This window comes from Macrotis lagotis, chromosome X, assembly GCF_037893015.1.
Source record: "Macrotis lagotis isolate mMagLag1 chromosome X, bilby.v1.9.chrom.fasta, whole genome shotgun sequence".
Taxonomy (NCBI): Eukaryota; Metazoa; Chordata; class Mammalia; order Peramelemorphia; family Peramelidae; genus Macrotis; species Macrotis lagotis.
The window spans coordinates 410,826,157-410,841,060 of NC_133666.1; the positions used below are offsets into that span (position 1 = coordinate 410,826,157).

The 14,904-nt window shown below is 35.2% G+C and overlaps 1 protein-coding gene across 27 annotated transcripts in view; it reads right to left on the minus strand.

Annotated features, from left to right (window-relative positions):
• CSPP1 (centrosome and spindle pole associated protein 1) overlaps nt 1-14,904 on the minus strand; it is a 149,286-nt gene that overhangs the window by 2,399 nt on the left and 131,983 nt on the right. For 26 of the 27 annotated variants that reach the window (XR_012471896.1, XM_074203287.1, XM_074203289.1 and 23 more), the window contains 2 exons: nt 5,180-5,298; nt 1,139-1,277 (listed from right to left, as the gene is read on the minus strand). Coding sequence is in view for 26 of the 27 variants with exons in the window: in XM_074203287.1 (XP_074059388.1) it covers nt 1,139-1,277; nt 5,180-5,298 (258 nt within the window). In the remaining variant the exon portion in view is untranslated. Of the gene's footprint in view, nt 1-1,138; nt 1,278-5,179; nt 5,299-10,719; nt 10,851-14,904 lie in introns of those variants that run through there. The other variant, XM_074203297.1, reaches the window with a different exon arrangement.

Here is a 14,904-nt window from a genome sequence, read left to right on the forward strand (position 1 = left end):
TGAAAGCCCTTGTTACATTCAGATAAAATTTAATTTCAAATTCAGATCAATAAATTAATAGTATTAAAGAATAAGTACAATTATAAACAAAAATTGTGCTGACATATAATAATAACTAAGAATTATTATCTGGCACAATTAATGTGGTACAAACTCATTGACAGCATTGTCCCACTTAGTAGAGGGGGTGAAAACATGGCTGGCAAAGCAAGTAAAGTGTGGAATGAGGCTTATGTCATGCTTTGTAGAAAATGGTATAACTTTTACACTTTCCACATGACTAAATTTCACCAAGAAGAAATTTCTGCTGTTTAATCAGGGCTTGTACTACTTGTACTAAAATGTGTTAGTATCATATTTATTTAACATACAAAAAGGAAACAACTCTAATGTAATCTTGATCTATTTTCATATTTTCAAAAATGAAGAAATTAAACATTAAGTTAAACTGATTTACTAGGAATTTCTGAATAATTTCTACATAAAGTTATCTTAAAAAAGACAATAATGCCAACTAAAGGTTTTAACAATTAAGAACAATTTTTTTGACCTCATTCAATTAAAAATAATTCAAATTTCATCAAACTTAGTTTCCTCTCTATTATAACTCCACAAACATTGTATGGATAGGTTTTCCAAGTACTTAATCAATCTGTGATTAATGGTTTCCAGGAGTTACCATGACTTTAAAAAAAAATTCACCACTTGGCAGTCAACTTGATGATGACCTTTTCTGAACTTAATTAGATTGATTTTCAATCAACAATATCTTCCAAGCCAAAGTTAAAAAAATAACAAAATTTATCACTGGATCTGTATTTCAGACCTTTTCAAGTTTCATAAGCCATATCAAAGTTTTTGCTTTATTGTCACAGCTTCTGAAAATCCAGTATGTCAATGATAAGGTAAGGTCAACCCCTAACTCCATCAGGAAATTTTCTCATTGGAAAAGTTGATATACCCCTGACACCTTTAAATTCAATTGAGTTCGTTTTGTTAGATTGTTGCCACTACTCATAAGTCCCAAAGTACAGTACTGGAACTTCCTTAAGCCAAAGCTTTTCTTTCTATCATCAAGGCACATGTTCAATGCAGTTCTCCGAGAATGTAAAATAATACTTCAAATGTGGTTCTTTACCTGTATCGATAGGTTTTTTTTGCAGCTCATTTAGTCTTCGCATTCGTTCTTCATTTCTACTTCTAAGTCGGTCAACATTTATACTGGAAATTGACTTTAAGGAGATACCATCAGGTTGCACAGTAGGATGAAAATTATCCTGCAGTTAGAAGACAGAACTTAAATATATGTTGAACTAGATTTGTGAAATTCAACTTCCTACTGAAAGCATGTCCCTTCTTGCCAATTAACCAATTTCATAGTTTTCAACTAATTTCATAGTCTTTCCTGATCTATAGTTATATATCACCAATTGCATCTTGGATATTTTAAAATGACGGTTTCAAAGTTATCTCAATTCGGGGCAGCTAGGTGACACAGTGGATAGAGCACCAACCCTGCAGTCAGGAGTTCAAATCTGAGTTCAAATCTGGCCTCAGACACTTATTACCTAGCTGTGTGGCCTTGGGCAAGCCACTTAACCCAACTGCCTTGCAAAAAACCTAAAAATAAAAAATAAAAGTAATTTAAAAAAAAACAAATTTATCTCAATTCAACATATTCAGAAATTAAGATATTCCCCCCAAACTCATTCTAAACTTTGCTGTGTGTACTGGAGATAATACCATCTTTTCCAGTCTCAGGTTTCTCCCTACCTTAAAGCACTATATACCTATTGCCCAAATCTTGTCTTCATTTCTAATCTGACCTCTTCTCTCTACGTGTACAACATAGTCAGGAATACTGCAGAATGATTGCAACAATCCAACTGGTTTCCCTCAAGCCCCTTCCTACTTCAGTTTGTTCTTTAAATGTAGATCTGAAAATGTCACTGACCAAGCTTAAAACTCCATTACTGCTGCCTGTAGGTTCAAATATAGACTTATTTGGTTTTTAAAACTTCAAAACCTGGTCCCACAACAGACATTATTTCTCTACACACTACAATCCATTCAGTCAGACTAGCTCTTTACCACAAGAACATCCTTTCCAATATCTATGTATTGACTGCACTTGCTGCTTACCTTCACCTTATGGTATCCCCTCATTTGAGACAGAGCTCAAGGACTATTTTCTCCACAGAAGCCTTTCCTAATCCCCCCCAATCCCTAGGGCTTTCTGTACCAAATTACCTTCATTTTTAACTACCATATATTCATATTTATTTTGTATTCATTGTTTTCCCCAATAGGAGTTAAGTTCTTTAAGAGTAAAAGTTGTTTGATTCTTTGTAGTTAATATGAGCCTAGTATACAGATGCTTAAAAGCTGCTTGTTGTTGATAGTCTCATCCTGTTCCACTTTAATCATTCAGAGTTTGGATACACAATATCTTCCTAATCCAAAATTATGATGTCACTACCCTTTTCAAAAATATTAGATGGCTATTATCTTTAAAGTATAAACTCCTTAATCTGGAACCTGGAGCCCTCCACAATCTAGAACAAACTTTTTTTTCAGCCTTTGTTCATGAGATTCTTCCCTTATACAATCATTGTTCCAACCAAAGTGGAATTGTTCTTTGGTTTTGTCCTATCTTCTGCCTCTGCATTCATATTGGCAAACCTGGAATTCACTTCCTTTCCCAGACTTAATTCTACTCTCTCTCTCTCTCTCTCTCTCTCTCTCTCTCTCTCTCTCTCTCTCTGTCTCTCAGGGTCTTATCAGATACCACATCTCTATGATGCCCTCCCAATTGGACATCCTTCACATCTCAAATTTCTTAAATTTTTTTGTTACAGTGGTCCATGGGCTAAACTACACTAAGTTGTACTGATTCAAGTCTAAGAACAGACTGGGTCTCAAGTCAATGAAAACTTTAAGGACCATAAATCTCTTCTTTCCCTAAACTTTGTTCCAATTAGGAGATGTGGCTACATTCTCAAGTTTGGGAATTAAGAGGCATTAAAATGAACTAGAGAAGAGGAGAGAAAAGATATTAGAATGAATTGCAGCTCAAAGCTGGTTATCTTGCCAGCTGATGAACTCTGAGGTATGCTATTCAAAAAAAAAAAAAATTCTAGGAATAAAAAAGCAACTGAGCTACATACATGACATGGGAGAGAAGGAACACTGTTTGCTTGTATCAATTAACAAGCATGTGGTTTGATGAATATACTGTCCTGTTTTCAGCTTAACTAGAATCTAAGCTAAAACTTCCAATTCAACAACGTCCCATACTTTCTCATATATATATATATGTGTGCTCCCTCATCTTCCCTCTGGTGTCCTGAATTTTCAAATTATTTTTGTTTTCCTATCATCCCAGTTCTAGACTCAATCAACCTTTGTTTACGCTCTTGGCCTAATTCAAATACATGGTTTCCTATCTTGTTTTCCTTCATTTGTGACATCAATATTGGTTAGAAGAAATGACCACTGAGGTTTCTCAAAATTCTTTGACTTTGTAAGGGAAAGAGAAAATGAAATGCCAGAATCACAATCACAACAATGCAGGAATTCTCAAATCTTTCTATCCCTCTGCTGACATTCAAACTTGGATCTTCAACTGCCTTTTTAAACATCTCAAGTTGGATGTCCAGTAGATATATGAAACTCAACATGTCCAAAACAGAACTCATTATATTTTCCCCTAAACCCTCCCCACTTTCTATCTTCCCTATTACTGCAAAGGGCTACACCATCTTCCTAGTCCCTCATTCTCACAACCTAGGAATCCTCCTGGAGTCCTCACTAGTTCTTACCACCCACAGATCCAAACTGCTGCCACAGCCTGTTGCTCTCACCTAGCTAACATCTCTTGATTCTGACCCTTGCCACCATTCTGATGCAAACCAACTCTTCATTCTCAAGTCTACTACAGGAACCTGCTGGCTGGTCTGCCTAGCACAAGTGTCTCCATTCCAGTTCATTCTCCAGTTATCAAAGGAATTTTTTTTTAAAGCACAAATTCAATCACAACATCCCTCCATACCTCCAGGAACAAATACAAAATGCTTTGGTTGGTATTCAAAGCCCTTCACAAGCTGCGTCCCCTCCCTTCCCCCCTTTCCAGTTTTCTTACACCTTACATGCACGCAAAAACATGCCCTTTGATCTAATAGCAACGCCAGCCTGGCAGCTGTAACTTCAGAATACTGAGTTTCTCAACTCCAGGCATGCTCTTTAGCTACTGCTCTTGCCAAATGGGAATGCTCTCCTTCCTCATTTCCACCTACTCAGTTCCTTGGTTTCCTTCAAGTCTCATCTAAACCCCCTCCCCTTCTACAGGAAACTTTCCAATCCCCCTTAATTCTAGGGTTTTCTCTCTTTTGATTTGTTCCTATTATCTTGTATAAATCTTGCTCTGTATTTGTATGTATTTCTTTGGATACTGTCTCTTTTGTTAGACTGTGAGCAACTCAGGGCAGGGACTTCCTTATATCATTCTTTGAAATCCCAGCACTTAGGACAGTGTGAGCTTAATGTGTGTTTTAGTGAAAGCCTGAAAGAAAACTGAGCCAGATAAATTTCCCTATTTGTCTCAAATGCCAATAAAAACTGATGAGGTTCATAGGATCAAAGATTTAGAGCTGGGAAAGATCTGAGTCATCTAATCCAATCTTATTTTACAAATAAAGAACTAAGTATCAGACCCAGAATTTGAACCAAGGTACTTTGACTCCAAATCCACAGGAGGGACCACAGAATTAGAATCAGTTATAATTCTACCAAATATATGCAGTAATTAGAATAATTCAAATGAACCCCAACACCACTCAGCCTGCTCTTATCAACCTGCCAGTCTTCAATCCACTTTAAAATGTTTTCCCACTGGCACAAACAAGAGGTCAGCTGTTCATGTTTGGTTTTGTTGGAGAATAGTTTTTGGACACAAGATTGGGACACAGGAACATCATTATGTATTATCTTTCCCAAGAAGCCCAAGATGGCCAGCACTGCCCAACCTAGAAACATCAAAGAGTTCTCCACCTAATGCACACCTGAAGACAAGGCTCACAGATCCTCACTCAGTTATTATATTCATATACATTATTTCTCTGATTAGAGAAAATGACTTTGGCCTCTTCAACAAACATGAAATTCTTGAAAAAATTCATACCACACACACAACAGACTCCAGTCCTTTAATCTGGTTCCTTCTACGTTCCCTTGCAGACAGTAATCTCTGTGAAGGTAAAGGTTCATCATCTAAGGGAGAATATCTCTCTCCATTCGTCCCTGAAAAATGGAGAAAAGTTGAAGGAAATGTTAAAAATCTCAGACATATGCAAGTCTTTTATATGTAAAGTTATAAGACTTTGGAAAAAATTTTAAAAAGTGAAAGTTCAATTGTATAAATTGTAGAAGTTGTCTATATCTCGTGAGTTTAATGACAAAAGAGAGATACTATAACTTGAAAGTGATCAGACTGTCAAAAAAAGTTACTACCACACTGGAGAGAGAATCCAGTTTTTAATATGGCAGGCAAACATATTCAAAATCTTAATTCAAAGATTTTTTTAAACTAACATTTCTCCTCAGAAGCAAAAGTTTCTCATGTTTAATGTGAAATAAGGCATAAAGAGGAGAATAAGGCTGCCTCAGTTTTTAACCCAGTTCATATAATTCTTTTTCTTTTTTTTTTTAAAGGTTTTTGCAAGGCAACTGGGGTTAAGTGGCTTGCCCAAGACCACACAGCTAGGTAATTATTAAATGTCTGAGGCTGGATTTGAACTCAGGTACCCCTGACTCCAGGGCTGGTGCTTTATCCACTGTGCCACCTAGCCACCCCTCATATAATTCTTGAAAAAGATAATTCTACAACATTCATTAAACACAAACATTTAGTCTCTAATACAGATGGTGTCTGTTACATTGAGGAATATTAAGTGTTTCTGCTCTCACAGAAACAGGAATAAATGATCTCTGAGGGAGGCAAATTGGTATTATAATATCATGAGTCTTTATATTTCTAAGGAAATATGAAGACTAATGCTGCTAGAAAGGGAAATGAATTTATTCTTCCACCCTGCAAGGGGCCATAGCTATGATATACATGCATTAAATGTGTCCCAGAGTTGGAATAGTAGAAAGAACACTATCTGTAGGGTCAAAAGATCTAGGTTCAAATGCTACCTGTGTATCACTAACCTGTGCAAGCCTCAACTTCCCTACACTTCAATTTACTCAACTGTAAAACAACATCAACTGGATGACCTCTGATGTTGCCTCTAAATGGAGTCTACAATCTTCTAACATTCTCCCAGAGTTTGGGAGATGAAATCTGTATAGAGAAGACATAATACAAGCTGGAAAGTGACAGATCACAAAAAAAAGTGAACCTCAGACTACAAGGAGAGCTTAGAATCAAAGGATCAGATAAGGCAGATAATGATGCTTACTTCTCAGAGACAATACAGAAAGAGGGGACACATTATATACACATGCACTACAAAGGTTGTGACACTACAAAGGCTGGGGATCATGAAACCCAAGCAGAGTGAACCTTAAATAACTTAAATGATGATTTTAACAAAATTCTGAAAATAAGTCCACATGCCATTCATTTTCTATAAACCCTGGGGCAATATTTCACATAAATGTCAAGAAAAAGTTTTTTCTATGGAGTGGAACAGGGAAAGGTTGAGGGGGAATGAGTGAGCCTTCATTCTCATCAGAAACGGCTCCAAGAGAATATAACATACACACTTAATAGGGTACAGAATTAACAGGGTACAGAAATCTTATCTAGAGAAAAATGAGAAGGGATGGCATAAGGGGGGGAATGGGGGAAGGCAAGGGGGAATAAGTGATAGAAGAAAGGGAAGAAAGTGGTTAAGGGTACTCAGATACAACACACTTGAACAGGGAATAAAGTGGTGGGAAAGACAGCTAGTAATAGTACCTTTGGGAAAAATAGTGAAACAACTTTTTTGGTGGATTCATTATAAAGGAGGCAATTCATCCCATAGAGCCATTGGAATCTGAACACAGACTGAAGAACATTTTTTTCTCTCTCTCACTATTCTTGATGTTTCTCATCTTTTTTTGGGGGGGGGGATTTGTGTTTACTCTCACAAGATTGTTGTAATAATATAAATTTAAAAAATCAATCAAAAAAGAAAAAAAAAGTCTCTTCAAGTTCAAGGCACTCAAAGAAGAATGGGAAAGGCACAAAATGCTCCATCTCAGGCACCCCCTTAGATACCATGCTTAGGATTTATTTCCAATCCAAGAAACTGTCAAAGGGTCTAAATACAAAGGTCATAATATTTTGTTATGCATAAAACATTAAATTTACCATTTTAATAAGGATAAAAAACAGCAAAGGAACAACTTAAAGTGAGAAATGTTTTATTTGTATACCCTCTTTTTTGTTAGGCTGTTAGCACTGTATAGCTTGTGCCTTGGTAAATCCAACTGACTTTTTCCTATAGCCTAATCAGTCAAAGGGAAAAAGGTAAAGAATGAAAACTTCTCTGCTGAACTTTCACAGCTTTCAAAAAGATATGATCTCTCTCTGTACTTCTAATGCCAACCAAATTGGGAAGGCAGGCAAGAGATAAACAATTAAAAAAAAAAAGAAAATCTTCCCCTGCACTGCTTGCATGCAGAAATCCATGGTATCATAAACCAGTTACAGAATAAATTTGTGACAAACAACATTTCTTAACACTTACTTTCAAATTTACAAATGTGACTGTCCAAATCGTGGTTTTAATGGTTTTTATAAATGCTTAAAAATCTTAGTTTAAAAAATTCTACAAAGTGGTATTTCTTAAGAAAAATAAGAATAGGGACAGCTAGGTGGCGTAATGGATAAAGCACGGGCCTTGGAGTCAGGAGTACCTGGGTTCAAATCTGGTCTCAGACACTTAATAATTACCTAGCTGTGTGGCCTTGGGCAAGACACTTAAACCCATTTGCCTTGCAAAAACCTTTACAAAAAAAAAAAAAAAAAGAAAAGAAAAATAAGAATAAAAGCTTTATGAAAGTTATATGATTGGGGGAAGTTAGATGGCCGAGTGGATAGAACACTGTCCCTGGAGTCAAGAGTTCAAATCTGACCAAAGACACTTAATAATAATCACCTAGCTATGTGATCTTGGGCAAGTTACTTAACCCCACTGCCTTGCAAAAGTCAAAAACGGAAAAAAGACAATGAAAGTTATACAAAAAGAACCTTCTATACTTTTATCACTCTTCTTACCCTGGAAAGTGACATTTGTTGTTTTTAACACAATGAAAGGAGGTGATTTTACTAACTTAAAAAAAAAAGAATTGAAACTATTCAAAAGTCTTTAAATGAAGTCCAAAAGTAAAGGAAAAAATGTGTTTGCAGTCTACAGTTTAAATTTCTTGGTACTTAAGAACCAACTATTATTAATTCTCTTGACTTTGGAAAGAAATTTGTTGAAATCAGAAAACTACTTGAAAATAAGTAAAATTTAATTTGGGAAAATGTTTCATCTTACACTCTATTTTCTTTTTTTATTAACAGAACTTAATTATTTAGAAACAAAGCTGCCTAAAAGAATTTGGAATAGACTCCAAAGCAAAAGTCTGCAAATAATTGGTATCTTATAAGAAAACTTGCAATAATTGCAAAAGTGAGACTGAATGGAAGACTATTTCTAGAGATAGTCCAGGATATGTTTGGAAATTGAAGACAATAGTGAAAATAAGTGAAGTTGTCAGGTAAGAGTGTGAGATGGGTGCAATTATGAAGAAAAACGAAATTAAGTTTAAGTAAATAGAGATAAGAGAATGGGTGCAAAGGCAAAAAAAAGTTGACAGCTGACAAATGTAAAACTAAGAGTTTGTATTTGTGAAACAAGAGTTTTCAGTTGGGGTTTTATTCTCCTTGAGATGAGGAAGAACTGAGGAAGTTTCTCTTCCTGTAAATTTATAATCACTATTTGTCTATTAGAAACAGTTCTGAAATTTCTTGTGGTCTGAGCATTATCTCACTGATTTGCATATGTTTTTTAAAATGGGAAAAAAGCTAGAACCACTAATGGTATTCTATCCAATTACAAATTTTACTAAATGGAAAATATAGAAACAAATTTGCAGCATGGAATTAAACATAGTACATTAAAATTGTCTTCAAAGCATCATCAAAAAGGTATATTTTTACCTATAGGTAGGGAGAAAGTTTTTGATTCTATATATGTTCTCCATGTTTTTGTTTCATCACAATAAACTTCCTATTTTATTGTTCAATCATTCAGTCATGTTTGATTCTATGAATTTTTGGATCATACTATCAATGAAGTCAATCCATTCCTAGATGAAGATCCAACTGAAGAAGAGGTTTTGAATGTCATTCTATTTCAGCTGAGATTTACAAGGTGGGGAATCTATCACTCATATAAAAACTGACTGAAATTTTTCATTTTATATGACATAAAAATATACCCCAAGGAATTTAAGGATGCCTCCATTGTCCATCTCTAAAAAGGTAAAGGGAACTGTACTGGGACAATCACAGGGATATATTTCTTTTAGTCACTGCTACTAAGACTCCTGCCAGAGTCCTTTTCAATAAGCTGATCCTTCACCTGGAAGATGATCACTTACCTGAGAGCCAGTATGCCTTCTGAAAGCATCAAGTAACAGTCAATATGGTATTTGTTGCCTGACAATTCCAGGAGAAATACTTTACAATAAAGGTCTATCCACATTTATCAATCTGATCAAGGCCTTTGGTATCGTTAGTCATGAGGGCTTGTGGAAAAACATGTCAAAATCTGTTTGCCTGGATCAGTTTATCAGTATTGTACATCAATTCCATGATGGCATGCTTGACCAGGTTCTAGATAGTGGATGATGTTCTCAAGATTTCTCATCACTAATGGAGTGAAACAAGGCTGAGTCCTTGCTTTCATACTTTTTAACATTATGTTTTCAAGTCATGTCATCAAACTGCTTCAATAAAGATGAACATGGTCAGCTACCACCACACTGATGGCAAATTTTTCAATTTAAAAAGGCTACAAAAGCCAAGACCAGAGGGGAGGGAGTATTGGTGCATGATCTTTTTGCATATGATTATGCATTCAATGCAGCCTCTGAAGCTGAGATGCAACAAAATATAGATCAATTTTCTGCTGTTTGTACTAATTTTGATTTAATAACACCAATAAAAGACAGGAGCTCCATCAGCTAGTACCACACCACACCATCCATATATGAACCATCAACTATAGCAAATGGAGAAGTTTTGAGTCTTGTAGTTCACTTACTTTGGCAGTATCTTTTCCAGGGAGCGAGATATTGACAATCAGGTGGACACCTACATTGCCAGAGCTAACTCAGTATTTGGGAGGCTCCAAAAGCAAGTGTGGGAGAAGAGGTATTAGACTGACTACCAAACTGAAGGTCTATAGTGCCACTGTGCTGACCTTATTGCTATACACCTATGAAAACTGGATAGTCTACTAACACCAAGTCAGTAAACTGAATCACTTTCCATTTAAATTGTTTTAGGAAAATTCTGAAGATCACCTGGCAGGAGAAGATACCAGACACTGAGGTCCTTTCTTGAGCATTCAAACCTTTCTCCTGTATATTATGATGTGCAACTACTATGACCTGACCATACTGTTCAACTGACAACCTTATACTTGCCAAAAAGACCTCTTTTGGAGAACTCACACAGTGCAAGTGCTCACAATGGTCAGAAGAAGTGCTGAAGGTCTCCCTTAACAACTCTGGAATTGATTGTGAAGCATGGGAGACACAGATCACCCAACATGATGTGCTGTTATCAGAGAGGGTGTTGAGCTCTATAAAAGCAAGATAGAGTTGGAATAACTCAAAGGAAACATGGGATATATAAGTTTAGAGAATCCATCCCAGGAGTTCACATGGATTATTTGTGTTCGACTAGTGGTAGAACATTCCAAGCTCATACCGGCCTGAGCAGTCACAGTCGGACACACTGTAACTTGTTTCTTACATAGTGATGTCATTTTGGTCTTCAATATTGAAGGACAAGAATCAACCAACCAGAACCATGATTGATTATGTGACCCTGTGGGCCATTCTGTCCAAGGGGTTTTCTTGATAAAGATATTGCTGTGGTTTGCCATTTTCTTCTGCAGTAGATTAGGGCACAATTTAAGTGACTTGCCAAAGATAATATAGTGTCTTGAGGCTAGATTTAAATTCAGGTGTTCCTGACTCCTGACTCAGTGCTCTTTCCACTGAGCCATCTAGCTAACTCTTATAGTTCGTAATTTAATTATTATGGAGAGGTTATGTCTGCAATTCCCAAGTTTAAGGAGATTCTCATGTACCCTAGAAGAGTTGAGTGTGCAAGACTGTGATATTAAATTTTTGGCAACAGACCAATTGAAAGTAGTAGGCTCTGAGATATGAATGGCTGGCAATAAATGGACCTAGGAAAAAATAGATTCTATGATAAAGGATGTAAGTACAAATCCAGATGTGATTGAATTTGTCTTAATCTCAATTAAAGTAAGATATATTCTAATATAAGGATAATTATGAAATTTGACCCTCTACAAGGTCAGACCTTAAAGGAAAAGCACATTTCATATTTTTCACTAATATGTTTAGAAAATACAAAAATAAGTTTCATTAAAAGTATAACTGGATCAAAATTGCTCTATACTGGCCTTTGATGTAATCAATAGAGAATGCCTAAATTGTTAAGATGGATTGATTTTCTATAGAAAACAATTTGGGGATGTAGTCAACTGAATTGATGTCATCTGACTGGCAATAAGTTCTATTTCCAATTTTAATCCAAAATATTATTTGTTATCATTATCAAATTTCTAGATTTCCTTTTACTGTGAATTTTGGGAAACCATTATATAAGAAATGTTATTAAGAAGATGATACAAATATATCATAAGAAAATGAACTCCTCTTTTGATTTAAATTGCTATGAAGTTATCAGAAGCCATTGTCATAAAACTTAAATGCTAATGTCATAAAACTGAAATTCTGTCAAATGTTTAATTGGGAAGGGAGCAGTTGGGTGGTGCAGTGGATAGAGCACAGGCCCTGGAGTCAGGAAGACCTGTGATCAAATCCAGTCTCAGACACTTATTCCAAAGCTGTGTGACCCTGGACAAGTCACTTATCCCCATTGCCTTGCAAAGAAAAAATGTTTAACTGGATATATTTTACCTTAAAATGAATAACATAATTATGATAATAATAAATTATTGTGATTAAAGTACAGAAGACCTTGTAAATTCTCATCTGTAAACTTAGTAGTTTGAGACCTTCTATTTGATTAAGGTCATAAAATCTTAACAGCCTTCCTGAAAGTATGTTGTGAAATTCTAAAATAATGAAATATTGATGTTTATTCTCAATAGATCCCAGTTTAAATTTTTTCCTTAGGGGTTAATATGCGCTATCTTAAGAAACATATTTATTAAACTGAAGGCTTTCCATAAGTAGCAAGTGTTTTTCTAGCTTTTGAGAAATCATCATATTCACCATCAATAGTGGAATTCCAGAATATGATTATTTTCTTTATTTTGAATGAGTAATTTTCATACTAAGATGAATTTATACTAGAAATAAGAAGAATGTTTTGGAAAGCCCTGGCAAATGTTTTTTAACATTAACTGTTAATGCAACAGTATTAACTACACAGACATCATTATTATTATTAGTAGTACTTATTATTGTAATTATTGAAACTTGCTATTTGGAGAAAATCTTGAGTCTATAATTTGACATTGTTCTGAGTTTTGAATTCAGGTATAATTGTCTGAAATATACCAATTAAGGTAAATGCTTCAAGTTGCTCAAAGAGCCGAGATATGAAAACTGCTACGAGTAGAAGTGTATGATGAGCAGAACCAGAAGAACACTGTACACCCTAACAGCAACATGGGGGTGATGATCAATCTTAATGGACTTGCTCATTCCATCAGTGCAACAATCAGGCACAATTTGGGGATAACTAGATGGAGAATACCATCTGTATTCAGAGAAAGAACTGTGGAGTTTGAACAAAGACCAAAGATTATTACCTTTAATTTAGTTATCTTATTATGTAATTATGCTGTCTCTTATACTTTATGTTTCTTCCTTAAGGATACAATTTCTCTCTCATCACATTCAACTGAGATCAATGTATACCATGGAAACAATGTAAAGATTAACAGACTGCCTTCTGTGGGGGGTGGGGAAGGGAAGCAAGATTGGGGCAAAATTGTAAAATTCAAAATAAATAAAATCTTTCTTAAAAAAAAGAAGTGTATGCCTGGGAATGTTGAGAAGACAGTCTTACTACATTGCTATAATATTTTGATTTATATACCTCTTCTTGACTCAAGTTTCCCTCCTCATATTTTGTTTTTGAACAGGAATATCTTCCACCTGGTAATTCTGAGTTTAGCTAATAATCCTGTGAATAATATGGATCTTTATTGCATGACTGCCTTAGCCCTAAAAGAACTGTCTTCTTGATGTTGTTACAACTATGTCCCTCTTCCTTTCATAGCAAATTTCATTAATCATGGCAGATCAATTGTCAAGATCCCTTTTTATATAATGAATCTTGTTGTAATACTTAAACATCTCTGAACCACTATAATGGCATGCAAATGTATGTAAAGTACCTTAATGTTTTTAATTTTTACTATTTTGATTTTTTGAAAACTATTTGTTTCAACTTCCTAATCTAATCAACTAAGTAAATGAGTTCTTAGGTTTGACATTCCTTAATTTTAACATTAGGTCTGCAGGGCACCACAAAATTTCTGCTGATGTGATGACTACCAGATAGACAGATAAATAGATATCCTCAAAGGGAGAATAGGACAAAGAGGTGATGTGATTAAGTTGCAAAAGTTGTAAAATTTTTAATGGAATAGTACACTGCATGATAAGAAAAGCAACAAGATTAAACTGTTTCCAAGCAAACTAGTATATGATTGGCTTCCAAATGTTTCTATTATGAATAATGAAACAGGGGGCGGCTAGGCACAGTGGATAGAGTATCAGCCCTGGAGTCAGGAGTACCTGAGTTCAAATACAACCTCAGACACTTAATAATTACCTATCTGTGTAGCCTTGGGCAAGCCACTTAACTCCATTGCGTTGCAAAAATAGTTAGGATTTGACTTGAGAAATTATAAATTCTCAAACAGGATTAAGGCTTTTACATAGAAAATTTAATTGTAGAAGAGAATCCAATTGCTCATGCATTCTTTTTAAGATTCTCCTTCTAGCCTATTCAGGTTAAAGACAGAAAGAACAAATGGTATGTGAAATAAAAATCCTATAAAAAATTCAGAGAACATTCAGAACTATGCGAAGCCTACTTTGATGTTCTTCCTATAGCTCAGTCTTTATAAAATTACCTCCATAAGGTTTGAACAAATTTTTCTCATATAAACTAATTAACAGAATACCAGTGTGATTAAATTTTGTCAGGTTCTACTGAATTATACTAAGTCTCATCTTTAACAGATTCTGGCAGCTTTACCTAGAGAATCCTAGAAAGTGATCGTCAAGGAAGTATCTGCATAAACCTGCCCTAACAAATTCCAATTAAAGTCACCAGGATCTTGATTCAGGGATGCATATCCTGTTTAAGTAGGTCAAATTGCACAATTTGTTAATAGTAGTCAAGGACAGGAGCCCAAGACTCAAGAATTCCAAACGAAGATGTCTCCCAGAATCAAACTTCATAAAACAGACAGTTAAATCCAAGATAGCACAAAATCCTGTTCTCTAAATGGACATTAAGATAAAATCTGTTTCTTTTTGTTATTCTCAGTATATATTTATTGTCCACTGCCTCTTAGGCTATTCTAGCCTTTTTGGAAAATTACAAGTCCTAGG